The 20,036-nt window shown below is 46.8% G+C and overlaps 1 protein-coding gene across 1 annotated transcript in view; it reads left to right on the top strand.

The window, feature by feature from the left end:
* LOC137504755 (microcephalin-like) overlaps positions 1–20,036 on the top strand; it is a 121,988-nt gene that overhangs the window by 64,950 nt on the left and 37,002 nt on the right. Inside the window, exons 4-5 of the mRNA XM_068233339.1 lie at positions 2,679–2,797; positions 5,247–5,337. Of these exons, the coding sequence (XP_068089440.1) occupies positions 2,679–2,797; positions 5,247–5,337 (210 nt within the window). The remainder of the gene's footprint in view (positions 1–2,678; positions 2,798–5,246; positions 5,338–20,036) is intronic.

The following is a 20,036-nucleotide window of genomic DNA, read 5'->3' as shown; positions in this document are numbered from 1 at the left end:
GCCCACCACTCTTGCCTTTACTCCCCATAATATATTCCATCCAATTACACCATGGATCTACCCCATGCCACCCCTGGGTACATCATCACTTGTATAACCTACCTATCTGGTCTTTTCTATATTCCTTTAGGTCTTTAGGATACAGTTCATTGTTTATTGTTGATTGTATATTGTATATTGTTGTCTTGTTTTCTGTACTTATGGCAGAATACTTCTATCTTGTATATTACCATACATGATGACTTAAAAGATGTCATATGTACTTGTTGTTAAGAAAAGAAAAAACTCAATAAAAATTTATTGATAAAAAAAAAAGTGAACCCGAGGTGAGAGTGATATGGAGGCTGCCATATTTATTTCCTTTTAAACAATACTAGTTGCCTGGCAGCCATGCTGATCTATTTGGCTGCAGTAGTGAACTGAATTACACCAGAAATAAGCATGCAGCTAATCTTGTCAGTTCTGACAATATTGTCAGAAACTCCTGACCTGCTGCATGCTTGTTCAGGGTCTATGGTTGAAAGAATTAGAGGCAGAGGACCAGCACAGCAGCCAGACAACTGGTATTGCTTAAAAGGAGATAAATATGGCAGCCTCAATATTATACTCACCTCGGGTTCCCTTTAAAAATAAATAAATATGGCAGCCTTCATAATCCTCTTACTTCAGTTGTCTTTTAGGGCTCGTTTCCACTATAGCGAATCCGCATGCAGGCACCGCATGCGGATTCGCATAGGCAATACAAGTGGATGGGATTGTTTCCACTTGTGCGTCGTGCGGGTGCGTTTTGGCGTGCGGGGGAAATCTGCACGGCAGAGCCGTCAGATTTCGCGTACGGCAGGAATGCGGGCGAATCGCCCGCAATGGTTTTATTAGGGACATCGCATGCGGCTTTGTCATGCGTATTTCCCCGCGATTTCGCATGAAATGCTATGGAGCTTTACACAGGCAGTGACATGGTTAAATTAGCCTGGTTCCTTGCCATGCGAAATCGCGGGGAAATCTGCATGCGGAAACGCATCCGCATGCGATTTCGTCTGCGGTGGAATCCAGGCGATTCCGCACCGCAACAGTGGAAACGAGCCCTCAAGGAATCCTAGGCACAACTCCCTAAAGGTATGTGCACACATCCAACTTTTTCAAACAACTTGTTGTCAGACTTGTTGTTTGAAGGACAGGTTGGACACATGTACGCGATGTTGAGTGACTGATAACAGCCGGTTTGCCCAATCCACTCAGCAGATCTGTTGGACTGGCTGTCATTCAAACGACTGTTGGGTCCGTACATGTGTACAAAAGACTTTTAGTCGTTTGTCCAATTAATAGACGTTCAAACAAGTCATTTGATCAGTCATTTAATCTAGTCCATTGTCCATAATCAAGTTGGTTAAACGACATGTAAATTTGCATATCAGCCGCTTTGTTGGTCAGTGTGTACATGACATCTGAACGAGTTGTTGTTTGCACTTCAAGTCGTTCAAATGACTAGTTTAAGCGACAATCAGGTGTAAAGTTGGACATCTGTATGCACCTTAAGGCCAAGGGTGGCCTACTTGGTCCTAAGTGACTTCAGCTCTTAAAGAGAAACTCTGACCAAGAATTAAACTTCATCCCAATCAGTAGCTGATGCCCCCTTTTACATGAGAAATCTATTCCTTTTCACAAACAGGACAATCGGGGGGCGCTGTATGGCTGATATTGTGGTGAAACCCCTCCCACTAGCAACAAGAAAAGTACGTACTCTTGGCAGTTTCCTGTCTGTGAACCTTGCTGCATTGTGGGAAATAGCTGTTTACAGCTGTTTCCAACTGTCAAAAAAGCATGCAGCAGCTGCATCACCTGCCAACAGTAAAAATGTCACCATGTAATAAACGTCAGAATGTAAATCAGGGATTTAAAAGAGTTTACAATGGGCAGACACTAACTAAATCATTTATACATAATTATTGTAAAAATGAAGCACCTTTTTATTACATTATTTTCACTGCAGTTCCTCTTTAAGTACGTTTTATTAAATCAGGAGAAAGGTGTTATACAAATGTTAACATTAATTTGTAGAATACTGGTCTTAATAGGAGATTGGGGAAATTCCATTACCTTTGCTGTGTATTTATTTTTGGGGTTGACAGTGATTGTGTTGGGGGGAGGATGACCTCACATCTGTCTATACTTGGTTTGGGTCTGGGTCAAGTGGTTTTCCCACACCTCTTTATTCTTTTATATGTGGTTTTCCCACTTTGCCAGGCTAAAAGATGGATCTTGTGCAGTATTTGAGTTTGGATAATTTGAGAATATACAGTGTATAGCATTAGGAAATGTTCTAGTACTAGGGCTACGTTCACAGGGTGAGTTGCATTACCTGTAAAAGCATATAGCCAATGTAAAGTATGCTTCACTGTCACTGTGCGTGGTTTGCGGTAACACAGTGCATTGAGATGCCGCACGCCATTAGACTGCATCGGCCAAACTGTGCACATCACATACCGTAAGTGTTGCATTGCAATATGCGTTACAATGCAGACATTATGTCGCACAGCAACTGCCCCCTTGTAAACGTAGCCTAAAACCTTTTATGTGGAATTTTAGGAATCTGCAAAGCTTTCCTTATTGTCTTATTCAGCACTATTACTGTAGCACTATTATCTTTAATGAATTCTTTCTGATTTCTTAGGTTTTAGGTTGCTAAGCGACTAAACAAGCAGGTTACTCATGTTGTTTTTAAAGATGGTAGTCAGAGCACGTGGGACAAAGCAGTTAAGCATGGAATGAAGCTGGTGTCTGTTCTTTGGGTTGATAAGTAAGTATTAGTTTTGCTTTCACAGCTGTGGTTTCATTTGGAATTGTACTTTTGGAACCAAAAGATACGTACAGTTTGTACCCAGTAAATAAAGGTCTTCAAGGAAACTGGCTTTCCCTCCCATGAAAATGTTAGCTGCCTGACTGTTTCACTGCTCCAGTGGCCTCAATACTTTAGTTGCTAATCTGGAACAACTATGCAGATGAGATGGTTTTGTTCCACTCTGCCTTTGCTGATTGCCTGTTTGTATATGGGGAATGACTCAAAGTACTGAAACCAGAGACATGAGGACAGCTGGCCCTTCCCAAGGGAGCGTAGCAGTAGCAAGCGTTTTATTTCTCTCACTACAAATGTCCTGCATCTCTACAGTGGTTTGATGTGAGGATCTTTTTACTTCAATTTGGCTGCTTAGGGCATCCTTGTGCTCAATTTTCTTCATATGACTTCTCTAAAATGCAAACTTGTAGTGGGTCACCCCTCAGGTTCTTCTGGATTTCATAGCTTTTTATCCCATCACAAAGAGTAAAAATTCTCTGACGTCATATTTCAGCTGAAACCTTCTTCTTTAGGTAAGGACCCATATCTCTTGACCACAGTACTGTGACTGTAGTACTGTGGATGCTGATCAGTATTCACTTGTTATGCTGGATCCACACGGTGCGTTCGTGCACTCGATTTCCCGCTTGATTCCCGTCGATTCGTTTATTTCCAACATGTCCGATTTGTATTGCGATGGATCGTTAGGTCGATTTGCTGCCAAATCGACCTAACGATCCATTGAAATCCAAATCGGACATGTTGGAAATAAACAAATCGACGGGAATCGAGCGGGAAATTGAGTGCGCGAACGCACCGTGTGGATCCAGCATCAGTGTCACCCTACCTTTCACTTTTGTGAAGGCCATCTTTCATACACAAGCTATAATGCATTCTTTGTCACTCTTCTCCCCTCCCCCGCTTTCACCTCTTTATCTGTGGTCTAGAGATATGGGTCCTTACCTAAAGAACAAGGTCTCAGCTGAGAAGAACCTGAGGGATGACCCACTATATGTTTACATTTTAGAGAAGTCATACGAAGAGGAGTGAGCAGTGTTCTCCCTAGAAATGTTTTCCAGCCGGGTGGCATGAAAAGTAGCTAGAAGGGGCACAACGGGAGAATGCAGAGCCAGCACTTCTCTGCGCGACTCTGCTTACAACATAGTAAGAGGTGAGCTGATGATATCTGGGTGGTCACCAAAATTAGCCGGGTGGAACATCCAGCTAAAAGAGCCGGGGAGAACACTGGACACCTTTCATTATTTATTTATTGGATTTATATAGCGCCAACGTATTACACAGCCCCTGACAATAAGTAAGGTTACAGGCAATGATAAAAGATGGGGTGACAGACATCACAATACAGATAATAAGCAGCGAGATACACAATGCCAGATCATACACTGGAGTAGAAATTCATGTTTTTCTGTGGGCATCTAGTACACAATCAGGTAATTTACACAAGGAGGGAGGGACCTGCCAAAGGCTTACAGTCTAAAGGGAGTAGGAGAGAGGGAGCCCATACACTGGTCGATTTCTGCCATCGATCGGCGGCCGATTCGATCACTCTGATTAAATCGGCATAGAAATCGATGCAGCAGGAAGCATGGTCAATCGTTTTTTCCGACCGATTTCAATTGATTTGCTTGATCGGTCCAGATGAGAAATCTAGGTCAGACCAACAATCCGAAAAAGGCTGTCTGCATGTGGGGTTGATGTGGCTATGTAAATTTTACAAGCTATAGGCTTGCTATACAGTACACCAGCAATTCTGGTTGTAAGCCTGACTTTAGGGGCATAAAGAGATAATTTACATATTCAGTAGTGATGCATTGTGGGAAACCAGTCGTTCACGTAAAGCTGAATTATTGCAAATACCCTTTGTTTTAAGAAGGCAAACTACACTACAACATTCTATCAATGAAGTGATAACATCGAGGCTGGCATACGTATTTACTCTTAAACCATGTAAATTGCCTTGCTGTCCCGCTGATCCTCTGCCTCTACTACTTAGCCATTGACCCTGACAAAGCATGCAGATCAGATGTTTGACTGGATTTGCTACATGCTGGTTTCAGGTCTGTAATTCAGACAGTACTGGTGCCTGAAAGGTGAACAGGACACCAGGCAACTGGTATTGTTTTAAAAGGAAATACATATGGCAGCCTCTATGTCCCCCTCACTTCAACTACCCTTTAATTTCAGTGAAAATGGTTATGTTCTTCCTTTTTGTGTTTTTATGAAGATGTGCACAGTCTAATTGCTTGCCTTTATCTGACCACAGCATTATGCAGAAAGATGCAATATCTAGTTTTTATTCTTAGTTCAAGCTGGGTGAAATAGTCATATGGTTAAAAAGAAAATGTTGGTACCACTGCTATATGTAAATAAACCTACGCTTCTGCTTTTTCAGATGTAGGGAAACAGCCACACATGTTGATGAATCCATTTTCCCTGCGATTGATCCAAGTGAAGGGATGCCGCCAAATATTATTAAAAAGAAAGTGAGTAGTAAGCTGTTGTGCTCTGTAAACCACCTCGCTCGCTCAAGCGATCCACAGCAGACGTTATGCTGATCAGTAATGTAGTAAGCTGTATACCACCTCGCTCGCTCCAGCAATCCACAGCAGACGTTATGCTGATCAGTAATGTAGTAAGCTGTATACCACCTCGCTCGCTCCAGCGATCCACACCAGACTTTATGCTGATCAGTAATGTAGTAAGCTGTAAACCACCTCGCTCGCTCAAGCGATCCACAGCAGACGTTATGCTGATCAGTAATGTAGTAAGCTGTATACCACCTCGCTCGCTCCAGCAATCCACAGCAGACGTTATGCTGATCAGTAATGTAGTAAGCTGTATACCACCTCGCACGCTCCAGCGATCCACACCAGACGTTATGCTGATCAGTAATGTAGTAAGCTGTATCCCACCTCGCTCGCTCTAGCAATCCACAGCAGACATTATGCTGATCAGTAATGTAGTAAGCTGTAAACCACCTCGCTCGCTCCAGCGCCCCACACCAGACATTATGCTGATCAGTAATGTAGTAAGCTGTAAACCACCTCGCTCGCTCCAGCGATCCACACCAGACGTTATGCTGATCAGTAATGTAGTAAGCTGTAAACCACCTCGCTCGCTCCAGCGATCCACACCAGACGTTATGCTGATCAGTAATGTAGTAAGCTGTAAACCACCTCGCTCGCTCCAGCGATCCACAGCAGACGTTATGCTGATCAGTAATGTAGTAAGCTGTAAACCACCTCGCTCGCTCCAGCGCCCCACACCAGACGTTATGCTGATCAGTAATGTAGTAAGCTGTAAACCACCTTGCTCGCTCCAGCGCTCCACACCAGACGTTATGCTGATCAGTAATGTAGTAAGCTGTAAACCACCTCGCTCGCTCCAGCGATCCACACAAGACGTTATGCTGATCAGTAATGTAGTAAGCTGTAAACCACCTCGCTCGCTCCAGCGATCCACAGCAGACATTATGCTGATCAGTAATGTAGTAAGCTGTAAACCACCTCGCTCGCTCCAGCGCTCCACACCAGACGTTATGCTGATCAGTAATGTAGTAAGCTGTAAACCACCTCGCTCGCTCCAGCGATCCACACCAGACGTTATGCTGATCAGTAATGTAGTAAGCTGTAAACCACCTCGCTCGCTCCAGCGATCCACCTCAGACGTTATGCTGATCAGTAATGTAGTAAGCTGTAAACCACCTCACTCGCTCCAGCGCTCCACACCAGACGTTATGCTGATCAGTAATGTAGTAAGCTGTAAACCACCTCGCTCGCTCCAGCGCCCCACACCAGACGTTATGCTGATCAGTAATGTAGTAAGCTGTATACCACCTCGCTCGCTCCAGCGCCCCACACCAGACATTATGCTGATCAGTAATGTAGTAAGCTGTAAACCACCTCGCTCGCTCCAACGCCCCACACCAGACGTTATGCTGATCAGTAATGTAGTAAGCTGTAAACCACCTCGCTCGCTCCAGCGCCCCACACCAGACGTTATGCTGATCAGTAATGTAGTAAGCTGTAAACCACCTCGCTCGCTCCAGCGCCCCACACCAGACATTATGCTGATCAGTAATGTAGTAAGCTGTAAACCACCTCGCTCGCTCCAGCGCCCCACACCAGACGTTATGCTGATCAGTAATGTAGTAAGCTGTAAACCACCTCGCTCGCTCCAGCGATCCACACAAGACGTTATGCTGATCAGTAATGTAGTAAGCTGTAAACCACCTCGCTCGCTCCAGCGATCCACAGCAGACATTATGCTGATCAGTAATGTAGTAAGCTGTAAACCACCTCGCTCGCTCCAGCGCTCCACACCAGACGTTATGCTGATCAGTAATGTAGTAAGCTGTAAACCACCTCGCTCGCTCCAGCGATCCACACCAGACGTTATGCTGATCAGTAATGTAGTAAGCTGTAAACCACCTCGCTCGCTCCAACGCCCCACACCAGACGTTATGCTGATCAGTAATGTAGTAAGCTGTAAACCACCTCGCTCGCTCCAGCGCCCCACACCAGACGTTATGCTGATCAGTAATGTAGTAAGCTGTAAACCACCTCGCTCGCTCCAGCGCCCCACACCAGACATTATGCTGATCAGTAATATACAGTAGTAAGCTGTAAACTACCTCGCTGGCTCCACACCAGACATTACGCTGATCATAGTTACATAGTTATTTGGGTTGAAAAAAGACATACGTCCATCGAGTTCAACCAGAAAAAGTTGATGTAGTAAACTGTTGTGCTCGCTCCAGCAGTGTAGCACAGGCATTGCTCCAAGCACTTGGACTGCCTGACAACACCACCCGCAGCTGCACCCCAAGGTGAAGGAGAGCAGTGCCCCAAGTGTTGCCACCACCTGGGATCCACCCATACATGCTCCCTACAAAGATAAAAGATTTAAAGAACAACGATGAAAGTTAAAGGAGCACTGTCGCAAAAATCGTAAAATGTAAAATGCATGTAAGTACATACAAATAAGAAGCATGTTTCTTCCATAGTAAAATGAGCCATGCATTACTTTTCTCCTGTGCTGTCAATTACAGTAGGTAGCAGAAATCGGACAGAACCAACAGGTTTTGGTCTAGTCCATCTCTCCATGGGGGATTCTCAGCATAGCCTTTATTCTTTATAAAGACAGTCCATAAAAAGACACCATAAAAATCAAATTTCAACAGCAACTGGTCTGAGTGTATTAACCCCCTTGGCGGTATGAAAAATACCGCCAGGGAGCAGCGCAGCAGTTTTTTTTTTATTTTTATTTTTTTTTATCATGTAGCGAGCCCTGGGCTCGCTACATGATAGCCGCTGCTCAGCGGCATCCCCCCAGCCCCGCCGATCGCCTCCGGTGATAGGCGATCAGGAAATCCCGTTCAAAGAACGGGATTTCCTGGAGGGCTTCCCCCGTCGCCATGGCGACGGGGCGGGATGACGTCACCGACGTCAGCGACGTCGGGACGTCATTGGGAGACCCGATCCACCCCTTGGCGCTGCCTGGCACTGATTGGCCAGGCAGCGCAGGGGTCTGGGGGGGGGGGGGCGCGCGCCGCACCGGATAGCGGTGATCGGGCGCGCGGCGGCGGCGATCGGGGTGCTGGCGCAGCTAGCAAAGTGCTAGCTGCGTCCAGCAAAAAAAAAATTATGAAAATCGGCCCAGCAGGGCCTGAGCGGCACCCTCCGGCGGCTTACCCCGTGTCACACACGGGGTTACCGCCAAGGAGGTTAAGTGATAAAGATGCTAATCCTGCATTCAAAACTTGCAAAACTTTTTCTGCTCTTATGGTTTGGAGTTATCACATACCTTAGGAGCACTGGCTCTTAAATTGCCATTGGGATCTTTTTATCTATAATATATTCCTCCTCTTCCCTTTATTTCTCCTCCTAATGACATGACAGTGCACATCCTAGTATAGACCTCCGTGAGAGTGTCTGAAGACTCTGGGAGGATTGTGGGTAACAAATACACAACTAGCAATAGAAATTATGTCAGGATTAGCTTCATTCATAGGTATCCAAGATGGAAACTGTCCAGAATAGGATTCTCTGCTTTTCCTTTATAAAATTTACAGGAATCATAAGGTGGACAGTGCAATACATCTATTATGTAAGTAGAACTAGTATTTCACTACTTAAGGTATATATGTGTTTATTTTTAGGTTAGCATGGGTGTCACTTGTTCTTTAAGACAAAATGGGCAGCAGACTAAGCAGATGGGTTGGAAGGATGCATGTGTGAGGTAGTTCACACTTCAGCTTGCACTGCTCCTGGTTTTATCTCACGTGTTTCTGAAATGGACACTCCAGTCCAATTTTGTTGGACAGTGAACTACATTGCCTTGTATGTCCTCTGAAGTGGCATTAGACCCTGGAACAAATCCTGGAACAGTACAGTGTGTCTGTACAATGCAAGTATGGTGGCTGGGTTAGATATATTGTAGTGGGAACCAAACCTAACTGGGAGAAGGTGCTTTGGTGGCATCTGAACATGGCACAGTTGTACCTCCCCCATCTTGCCTGAATGAAGGCTTTGGTAACCCTGCCCCTCTGCGTTGAATAATCATAGTGAAAGGACAACAGAACTGAGAGAAATATGGAGGTTGCTACTTTTATTTCAAACAATGCACATTAACCTGGCTGTCCTGCTGATCCTCAGCCTCTAATACTTTTAGCCATAGACCCTGAATTAGCATGCCGATCAGAGGTTTCTGACAACAATCTAACAAGATTAGCTGCATACTTGTTTCATGGGTGCAATTCAGACACTACTGCATTAAATATCAGTAGGATGCCAAGTAACTGGTATTGTTTAACCACTTCAGGACCGCCCCCAGCCGATGGGCGGCGGCAAAGTTCGGGCCTAAACTACCGCAATACGCCCATCGGCGGGGGCGGCGGCGGGCGTGGTTAGGCGGCGATCGCGTCATTCGTAACGCGATCAGCCGCCGGCGACTGGCTCCGCCCCCCTCGTGCTGTAACCCGCCGGCCGCTCGTAAGCGCCGGCGGGTTACTAGCACCCAAGTCGCCGCACGCAGTGCGTATAATAGGCTTTGTAATGTATACAAAGCCTATTATACAGGCTGCCTCCTGCCCTGGTGGTCCCAGTGTCCGAGGGACCACCAGGGCAGGCTGCAGCCACCCTAGTCTGCACCCAAAAATCAATTAACCCTTCGCACACTCACATGCAAATGTTCAAACAAATGCATTCACAGATTTACTCATCCAGGCACAACTGTTATCCCTACAGCTAAATTAAAAGCCAGGGTTTTAGTTCACAGAAGAATGCATTCTTATGCTTAGTCACCTATACTGCGTAGAAGTACCCAGGTAAACATAGGTGTCCTAACTCTGGCCCTGTAACATGCATAGTGCAGACATGCAAACACATGCATTGCATCAAACCTATCAATGGATTAGGAGCACACATCCTAACTTCCTCTCCTGGGAAAGACAGTGCATCTTACCAATCGCACAAGGGAGCTAACGTTATGTGTCCATGTGCAGCATGCGCATACACCAGCATAAGCTGTCTGCATGCTGACAAACATCCAGGGGAAGGGGGGAGTGCACCGAATTGGACCCTAGCCACAGGGGTCAATGATAAGAATAAACATACATATATCCAGGCACATCGCCTCTAGTTAGGACATTAACCAGCTGAGCGGTCTGGACGAGCTCAGCTCGTCCAACACCGCCAGCGGCTGCCGCTCAGGCCCTGCTGGGCCGATTTTAATGAAATAAAAAGCAGCACACGCAGCCGGCACTTTGCCAGCCGCGTGTGCTGCCTGATCGCCGCCGCTCTGCGGCGATTCGCCGCGAGCAGCGGCGAAAGAGGGTCCCCCCAGCCGCCTGAGCCCAGCGTAGCCGGAACAAAAAGTTCCGGCCAGCGCTAAGGGCTGGATCGGAGGCGGCTGACGTCACGACGTCGGCTGACGTCGATGACGTCACTCCGCTCGTCGCTATGGCGACGATATAAGCAAAACAAGGAAGGCCGCTCATTGCGGCCTTCCTTGTTTATTCTGGGCGCCGGAGGCGATCGGAAGATCGCCTCCGGAGCGCCCTCTAGTGGGCTTTCATGCAGCCAACTTTCAGTTGGCTGCATGAAATAGTTTTTTTTTTATTTAAAAAAAACCCTCCCGCAGCCACCCTGGCGATTTAATCAGAACGCCAGGGTGGTTAAATAAATTATTAGGGAAAGGGAGGTGCTGAAGGGGGTGTGGCTAGAAACAGCAAAAATCAATTAACCCTTCGCACACTCACATGCAAATGTTCAAACAAATGCATTCACAGATTTACTCATCCAGGCACAACTGTTATCCCTACAGCTAAATTAAAAGCCAGGGTTTTAGTTCACAGAAGAATGCATTCTTATGCTTAGTCACCTATACTGCGTAGAAGTACCCAGGTAAACATAGGTGTCCTAACTCTGGCCCTGTAACATGCATAGTGCAGACATGCAAACACATTCATTGCATCAAACCTATCAATGGATTAGGAGCACACATCCTAACTTCCTCTCCTGGGAAAGACAGTGCATCTTACCAATCGCACAAGGGAGCTAACGTTATGTGTCCATGTGCACCATGCGCATACACCAGCATAAGCTGTCTGCATGCTGACAAACATCCAGGGGAAGGGGGGAGTGCACCGAATTGGACCCTAGCCAAAGGGGTCAATGATAAGAATAAACATACATATATCCAGGCACATCGCCTCTAGTTAGGACATTAAATAAATTATTAGGGAAAGGTAGGTGCTGAAGGGGGTGTGGCTAGAAACAGCAAAAATCAATTAACCCTTCGCACACTCACATGCAAATGTTCAAACAAATGCATTCACAGATTTACTCATCCAGGCTATGGTAGCACGGCGGTGGTAATTTGGGTGTGCGATAAATATACTATAGTGGAACTCCGGCTTTGAAATTTAGAGCCGACTCTGGGACTGCAATTTGGGCTTCTGGCAGTTATGGCGAGTGCCAGAATTCCGCTATATTGTAGTGGAACTCTGGCTCATAGCACTGAAGGTTAGTGTTTTATGTAGCCACTAACGATCCAATTTCTAGCGAAAAATCGTTTGAGCGATCAGATAATTCTATTTGAAAGAAAAAACATTCACTGCACCATCAACGAACCCATATTTGCTTCCTATCTATCGCAATCAAGAAGAAAATCCAAATTTTGGTTTGACGAAAATCCAATCAGACAACTATTTTTATAATTGTTCTTAATCGATTGTGCCCATCAACTGAGAATATTTACAACCAATCCGATCAGAATTTCTGATGGCTCTAACGATTGTTAGTGGCCACCTTTAGGAGTAGGTGGGGGCTTGTGTTAGGCAGTGGGGTGGGGGGTAGAGTTAGGTGTAGGTAGGGAGGACTCATGTGAGAGTTAAGTCATAGTACAGCATCAGTCAATTCACCAATATTCTACTAATGGTAAAAGCAGATAATATTCCAAGGCCGCTTTAACTTTTTTTTTTTTAATGTAAGCCTTGCAATACCTCAGCCAGCCATTTCCTGTGAGCTACAAGCATAGTGATTAACACAAGCAGGAGCCCATATATTGTGAATAGAAGTGTACTATGGATGGGGTGGATAGTAAACTGAACCCCTATGGAGAAAATAAATGTGCAGACTATTTCCATGCTTCACCCTTGTCACTGTGTCTTTTTCTGCACTTTGCCACCACTCAGTCATGTTTTCTATTATAATTCAGAGCAATGTGGTCTGGCCTCTTTTTTGTTTCTTTTTTGGTTTTCTTGTGGTTTTACATGACTGACCCACCTACTGGTTAAATCTAGATGAGGCGAGCACATTTCCCACGTGAAAAATATATTCGATACATTACTTTAGCTTATCGAAGCAAAAATGCCTTACGTTTAGTTGGACTTTAATGTTGCAAAGGGTTTCTTGTTTACTTCCTCTCTTGTCTGTAATTTGACTACAAGTGCATCTATTCTTTCTCCTCTGGAAGAAGTCCCTAATAGTCAGGGGTGAGCCTGGGGTGCCTGGCACCTGGGTGCAAGATTTTCTCTGGCGCCTATGGGAGTGGTTAAATTAACCGCGCCCAACCACATAACCACACCCGTGTCCAGCCTAATCACACCCACACCTTCCACCTCTTTCCGCATGCATGTGATACCCCATTCCTACCCCTCTTCCATGGGCTTGCCCCTGGCTGGCTTTGGCTTCCTGCGAGTCTGCTAGTCTCTGGACTGACTCAGGCTGAGAGGCTCTGCGAGTGCGACGCAGTCACGCACTGCGTATTTATGGCTGCCTGCGGCCACCCTACTCTCGCTCGCTGTCGTCGGCTCCTCCCCCCGCCAAACCCAAGCGTGAGATGGGCTGCCTGTATCTTTCCCATTGCACCGCGCAGCCTGCCAGTGTTGCCAACCTTTCACGTTATTTTTTTACTGACAAATACCTAAAAATTTGCTGACAAAAGATTATTTTTACTGACAAAATTTCCCCACTAAATGCACATAAGAGACAGCTTTTCCCCATGTAAATGCACATAACAAGAGACCGCTTTTCACCAGTAAATGCACATAACAAGAGACCGCTTTTCACCAGTAAATGCACATAACAAGAGACCGCTTTTCACCAGCAAATGCACATAACAAGAGACCGCTTTTCACCAGCAAATGCACATAATAAGACAGCTTTTCACCAGCAAATGCACATAATAAGACAGATTTTCACCAGCAAATGCACATAATAAGACAGCTTTTCACCAGCAAATGCACATAATAAGAAAGCTTTTCACCAGCAATTGCACATAATAAGAGAGATTTTCACCAGTAAATGCACATAATGACAAACAGACAGTGTCCCCAGAATATATAGCCAGGGATATATGTGCCCAGTATAGGTAGCCATGGGGTATATGTGCCCAGAATAGGTAGCCAGGGGGTATATGTGCCCAGTATAGGTAGCCAGGGGGTATATGTGCCCAGGATAGGTAGCCAGGGGGTATATGTGCCCAGGATAGGTAGCCAGGGGGTATATGTGCCCAGGATAGGTAGCCAGGGGGTATATGTGCCCAGGATAGGTAGCCAGGGGGTATATGCGCCCAGGATAGGTAGCCAGGGGGTATATGCGCCCAGGATAGGTAGCCAGGGGGTATATGCGCCCAGGATAGGTAGCCAGGGGGTATATGCGCCCAGGATAGGTAGCCAGGGGGTATATGCGCCCAGTATAGGTAGCCAGGGGGTATATGCGCCCAGGATAGGTAGCCAGGGGGTATATGTGCCCAGGATTGGTAGCCAGGGGGTATATGCGATCAGGATAGGTAGCCAGGGGGTATATGCGCCCAGGATAGGTAGTCAGGGGGTATATGTGCCCAGGATAGGTAGCCAGGGGGTATATGCGCCCAGGATAGGTAGCCAGGGGGTATATGCGCCCAGTATAGGTAGCCAGGGGGTATATGCGCCCAGGATAGGTAGCCAGGGGGTATATGCGCCCAGGATAGGTAGCCAGGGGGTATATGTACCCAGGATAGGTAGCCAGGGTGTATATGCGCCCAGGATAGGTAGCCAGGGGGTATATGCGCCCAGGATAGGTAGCCAGGGGGTATATGCGCCCAGGATAGGTAGCCAGGGGGTATATGCGCCCAGGATAGGTAGCCAGGGGGTATATGCGCCCAGGATAGGTAGCCAGGGGGTATATGCGCCCAGGATAGGTAGCCAGGGGGTATATGTGCCCAGGATAGGTAGCCAGGGGGTATATGTGCCCAGGATAGGTAGCCAGGGGGTATATGCGCCCAGGATAGGTAGCCAGGGGGTATATGAGCCCAGGATAGGTAGCCAGGGGGTATATGCGCCCAGGATAGGTAGCCAGGGGGAATATATGTCCAAGGTTAGGTAGCCAGGGGGTATATGCGCCCAGGATAGGTAGCCAGGGGGTATATGTGCCCAGGATAGGCAGCCAGGGGGTATATGCGCCCAGGATAGGTAGCCAGGGGGTATATGCGCCCAGGATAGGTAGCCAGGGGGTATATGTGCCCAGGATAGGTAGTGAGTGACAGGAGCGCGCCCCGCCGCCGCCGCTCCCTCCTCCGCTCTCCCCTCGCCTTGCAGCAGCTTCAGTCAGACCTCAATCAGCGGGCGACCCGACCAGGAAAAGGGCGCCGGACGCACCCGCTCTATATGCGGAAGTGATGTCACTTCCGCATATCAGTGCGGCGTGCTAGGTCCTAGCGCCCGCCCGCCTGATCGAGGTCTGACGCGGCGGCGCCGGCGGCTAGAGGGAGGGAGCTTGAAGCTTCAGCCACAGGGGGAGAGCGGCGGCCGGGCGGCGCCTCTCAGAGGCAGGCGCCTGGGTGCCTTGCACCCGCAGCACCCGCCCAGGCTCGGCCCTGCTAATAGTGGTGGCAGATAACATCTATAAACCTCTTTCTCACTTTCTGCTTTTATGCATAAAAGATGTGGTTGTATTTATGCTTTATAAAGAAAAAAAACAGTTTACCAAATTGCCTTTAAATAATTAATCCTGCATTTTACAGCATTTTGGGTTATAGTACATTCTGTATTGCAAAGTATATTGCACCTGAAAGGCACATGCCTTTTATAAATACATTATGCATTGCAAAAGCATCGTGTGGAGTTTTCTTTCCATTAAGTTATCTTATCTGCCATGTCCTAAAATGACAGCGAATGATCAGTAAACACTTTGTTGTTTGTGAACTGTGTACAAATAACAATTGTAGATCTGTTATATATGTTCTTGATCTTTAAATGAACAGAAATAAAGCTTGATCTGAAATGTTGATACTGCTGTGATGTTGGTAGAAAAGTTAAAAGATGACTCCACTTTGTTCTAAGTAAAGATATCTGTCTAGTAATTTGTGATTGTAATTAATCTGTTAGTACGATTTTTTTTCCTTTCTTATGTTTGATATATGATTGAAAACAGCATTACTACTGTAAAGGCTTTGTATCAGGGAGTTTTGCTAGAGGGAGGGTTCCTAGGCTTGTACACGTTAGAAAAACACTTTCAGAATTCTCCCCAAATTTTTTTTCAAGCTGGGTGGCATAAAAAAGTAGCCGGGTGGGGCTCTACGGAGGAATGCAGGGCCGGTGCTACTCTAGGCAACCCTTCTTACAGCACAGGAGAAGGATGAAGAGGTAAGCCAGTGACAGCCAGGTGCTCACCAAAATTAGCCGGGTGGAGCACTGGGGAGAACACTGACTTCTTTATTCTTTGCAGAAGCACTCCCTGAATTGAAGTTACTTAGTCCCACAAGTAGTGTGCAAGCAAGTAGGAACACTGGCGGTATCTTTGCTTTCTAGGGTGTGCTTATGTAATGCATAAAGGACATGCTGAGGAAACACACACACACACACACACACCCCTACACACGTACACACCTACCTTAGGAGATGGACTAGTCCAAAACCAGAATTGTAAAATGTTTACCACCTATTATAAATGATAGAGATTAAAGGGACCCATACACCTAACGATTTCCCCGCCGAAATACGGCCGTTTCGATCACCGTGATCGAAACGGCCGTGAAATCGCCGCGCACACCGCTGACAGAACGATGGATTTCCGTCCGAAATCCATCGCTCCCGTCGATCCATCCATGCGGAAGATTTTTCTCGGGTCGGGAGTGCGTCTATAGCGGCGTTCGAATGCCCGACGACCGACGCAATACAGCGGAGATACATTACCTGCTCCACCGGCGCGAGTCCCCGCTGTCACCTCCCGGCTGCCATCTTTTCCGCATCACCGCATCAGTGTATAACTTCCTGTGTCACTGCAGTGACAGCGGAAGTACAAATAGAGGGCGCTCTATTTGAACTTCCGCTGTCACTGGAGTGACAGAAAGTTATACGTGGATGCCGGATGTGTGATGCGGAAGGTGATGGGAGAAGATGCCAGCCGGGAGCCGATGCAGAGAAGATGCCGGGACCAGGCGGAGAAGAAGACAGCGGTGGGCCAGGGGATTCACGCCGGCCGGAGCAGGTAATGTATGCGGGGGGGGGGGCAGCAGCTCCACAGATTGTGATCGGTTTCAGGCTGAAATCGAATCACAATCTGTTTGCAGTAAGGTGGCCATACGATCCCTCTCTGATCAGATTCGATCAGAGAGGAATCTATCTTTTGGCGGAATCTGATGGCAAATCGACCAGTGTTATGGCCACCTTTAGGAGAAAAGTAATTTTATAGTGCATTTTTCTTCTCTGGGGAAAAAAAATGCAGATTAGGTTTTCCTGTTGCATGATTTTTGTACTGACTCTACAGCCCTGTTATAAACAACCTATACAGTGCTGCCCATAATTATTCATACCCCCTGGCAAATTTGACTTACTTTTAGGCTGCTTTCACAGTGCGACGTTACAGCCGCATGTTACAGCAGCCCCTAACGCAGAACAACTGACAGTAATGATAAATCAATGGGCTGTTCGCAATGCCCACGTTGCGTTGGAGTATAACGCAGCACGTTAAATGAAAGTGCAGCATGCTGTGCGTTATACTCGTATTTCGCTGCGTTAGAATGTTTGCACATGCTCAGTAATGTTTTCTTTTAAATGTGCGCATGCGCCGTTTTCCTTCGATTAGTATGCGACAAAAAGTATGCATCAAGAGACGCATAACGCAGTTCAATGTAACATCCAACTTCAAAGCTAACATGCGTTGCGTTAGGGGCACGTTATGCGACCTTAACGTTGCATCAAACGCAACGTCTTAGTGAGAAAGAGCCCTTATTCAACCAGCAAGTCATTTTTTTTTTTTTACAGGAAAGGAAATGACATAGGTTTCTCCCAAAAGATAATAAAACAATGTACAAAAGGCATTGTTGTGGGAAAAAAAAAAATTCTCAGCATTTATTTACATTTGAGCAAAAAGTGTCCAGTCCAAAATTATTCATACTCTTCACAAACTTTCACATTCTGTGGGAAAATCTAAAGTTCTATACCATTCCAAATAGTCCAAGCTGTTCTAAAGCAGCCTAATTACCCTGGTTAAAATGGGAACAGCGGTTTTAATCAACTCAACAGGTGAAAAACAGCAGCTCTCTGCAGTTGATTTGTGGACAGACATGGCTAAGACAAAGGAGCTCACTGATGAGTCAAAGACCGCACTCACGTCAGTGGGTAAGCTGGTGCCGGGCCCCAAGGCTTCTATCCAATACTGTCATCATGAAGGAGTCCACACACAGACTTGTCGGAGCAATCACCACAATTTTATTGTCCCATCACATGTATACAGATACACAGTCTGACCTGCTTAGGCCGACGATCGTTTCGGGGCCACTCAGGGTCCCCTTTATCAAGGCGGGTAGCAGAAAAGACATATACACCCTGTCAGTGCGAAAAATCACAATAAGTACCCCCAAGCACAAATCCCCATCTACACCCATGGGCGTGTTCATCAATCAAAAAACGTTTCATATTTGAAATGCAAGTTATGCCATATCATTGGACTTTCTCACCTGTCAGTCCTGCCCTGCTCACAGATTCCACAGGCCCCCATCAGAACCGACTCCACCGCGCTCGTGTCCGCTCATGGAGTGGGCGTGGCTACTGGTCACTCCGAGGACCAATCAACCATCAGCCGATCAGCGTGTCGCGTCACATGGCATACGAGAGTGCGCCAGTCTCCATGTCGCGGCGTCATGCGTCATGCGTACGTATAGACGCACAGTCACATGACCACCACACGCACGCCATAGCATGCGCATGCGTCCCACCCTGCTGCACCGGGCAGTCTCGAAAGGGCGTACAACTAAGACGTCATACGCAACCATCATGTGGGCGTGTTCACCATCAACATGGGGACGGCGCAATGCGCTCCACGCGCACGCGTACAGTAAACTACTGTTGCCATAGCGGCGCACCATAACATTAAATGCAGTCCCATACTGTAACAATATGGAACCGCAAACAAACGGATGTCACTCTGATGGGCATGTAGAGCCCTAGGACAGGCGGACTGTATACCACACAGGTGAACTTAATTTCAAACTACTGTCCAAACAATATCATGTTGCAAAGATATATATTTACATATATCATGTTGCAAAGATATATATTTACATATATTCACATTTAGGGATTACAGGATATGTTGAAGGGGGCATCCGACAACCCTCGAAGTGCATGTGACAACCCCTATGAAACATAAACATAAAACGTATGTAATCATAAAACCATTTAAAAACAACCTGTTGCAAGAGAAATATTAATAGTATATGACACATTATCGCTCACCCAGAAAGCTTCACCTGTGTGGTATACAGTCCGCCTGTCCTAGGGCTCTACATGCCCATCAGAGTGACATCCGTTTGTTTGCGGTTCCATATTGTTACAGTATGGGACTGCATTTAATGTTATGGTGCGCCGCTATGGCAACAGTAGTTTACTGTAAGCGTGCGCGTGGAGCGCATTGCGCCGTCCCCATGTTGATGGTGAACACGCCCACATGATGGTTGTGTATGACGTCTTAGTTGTACGCCCCTTCGAGACTGCCTGGTGCAGCAGGGTGGGACGCATGCGCATGCTATGGCGTGCGTGTGGTGGTCATGTGACTGTGCGTCTATACGTACGCATGATGCATGACGCCGCGACATGGAGACTGGCGCACTCTCGTATGCCATGTGACGCGACACGCTGATCGGCTGATGGTTGATTGGTCCTCGGAGTGACCAGTAGCCACGCCCACTCCATGAGCGGACACGAGCGCGGTGGAGTCGGTTCTGATGGGGGCCTGTGGAATCTGTGAGCAGGGCAGGACTGACAGGTGAGAAAGTCCAATGATATGGCATAACTTGCATTTCAAATATGAAACGTTTTTTTGATTGAGGAACACGCCCATGGGTGTAGGTGGGGATTTGTGCTTGGGGGTACTTATTGTGATTTTTCGCACTGACAGGGTGTATATGTCTTTTCTGCTACCCGCCTTGATAAAGGGGACCCTGAGTGGCCCCGAAACGATCGTCGGCCTAAGCAGGTCAGACTGTGTATCTGTATACATGTGATGGGACAATAAAATTGTGGTGATTGCTCCGACAAGTCTGTGTGCGGACTCCTTCATGATGACAGTAAAGGAGCTCACTGAGGACCTGCGGCTCTGCATTGTGGCTGCTCACCAGTCAGGAAAGGGCTACAACGCCATTTCTAAAAGTTTTCAAGTTCCAGTGCAAAGTAGTATTAAAAAAATGCAAGATGTTC

The sequence above is a fragment of the Hyperolius riggenbachi genome, chromosome 4 (genome assembly GCF_040937935.1).
Source record: "Hyperolius riggenbachi isolate aHypRig1 chromosome 4, aHypRig1.pri, whole genome shotgun sequence".
NCBI classification, from domain to species: domain Eukaryota; kingdom Metazoa; phylum Chordata; class Amphibia; order Anura; family Hyperoliidae; genus Hyperolius; species Hyperolius riggenbachi.
This window is presented reverse-complemented; position numbering and strand designations above follow the sequence as displayed.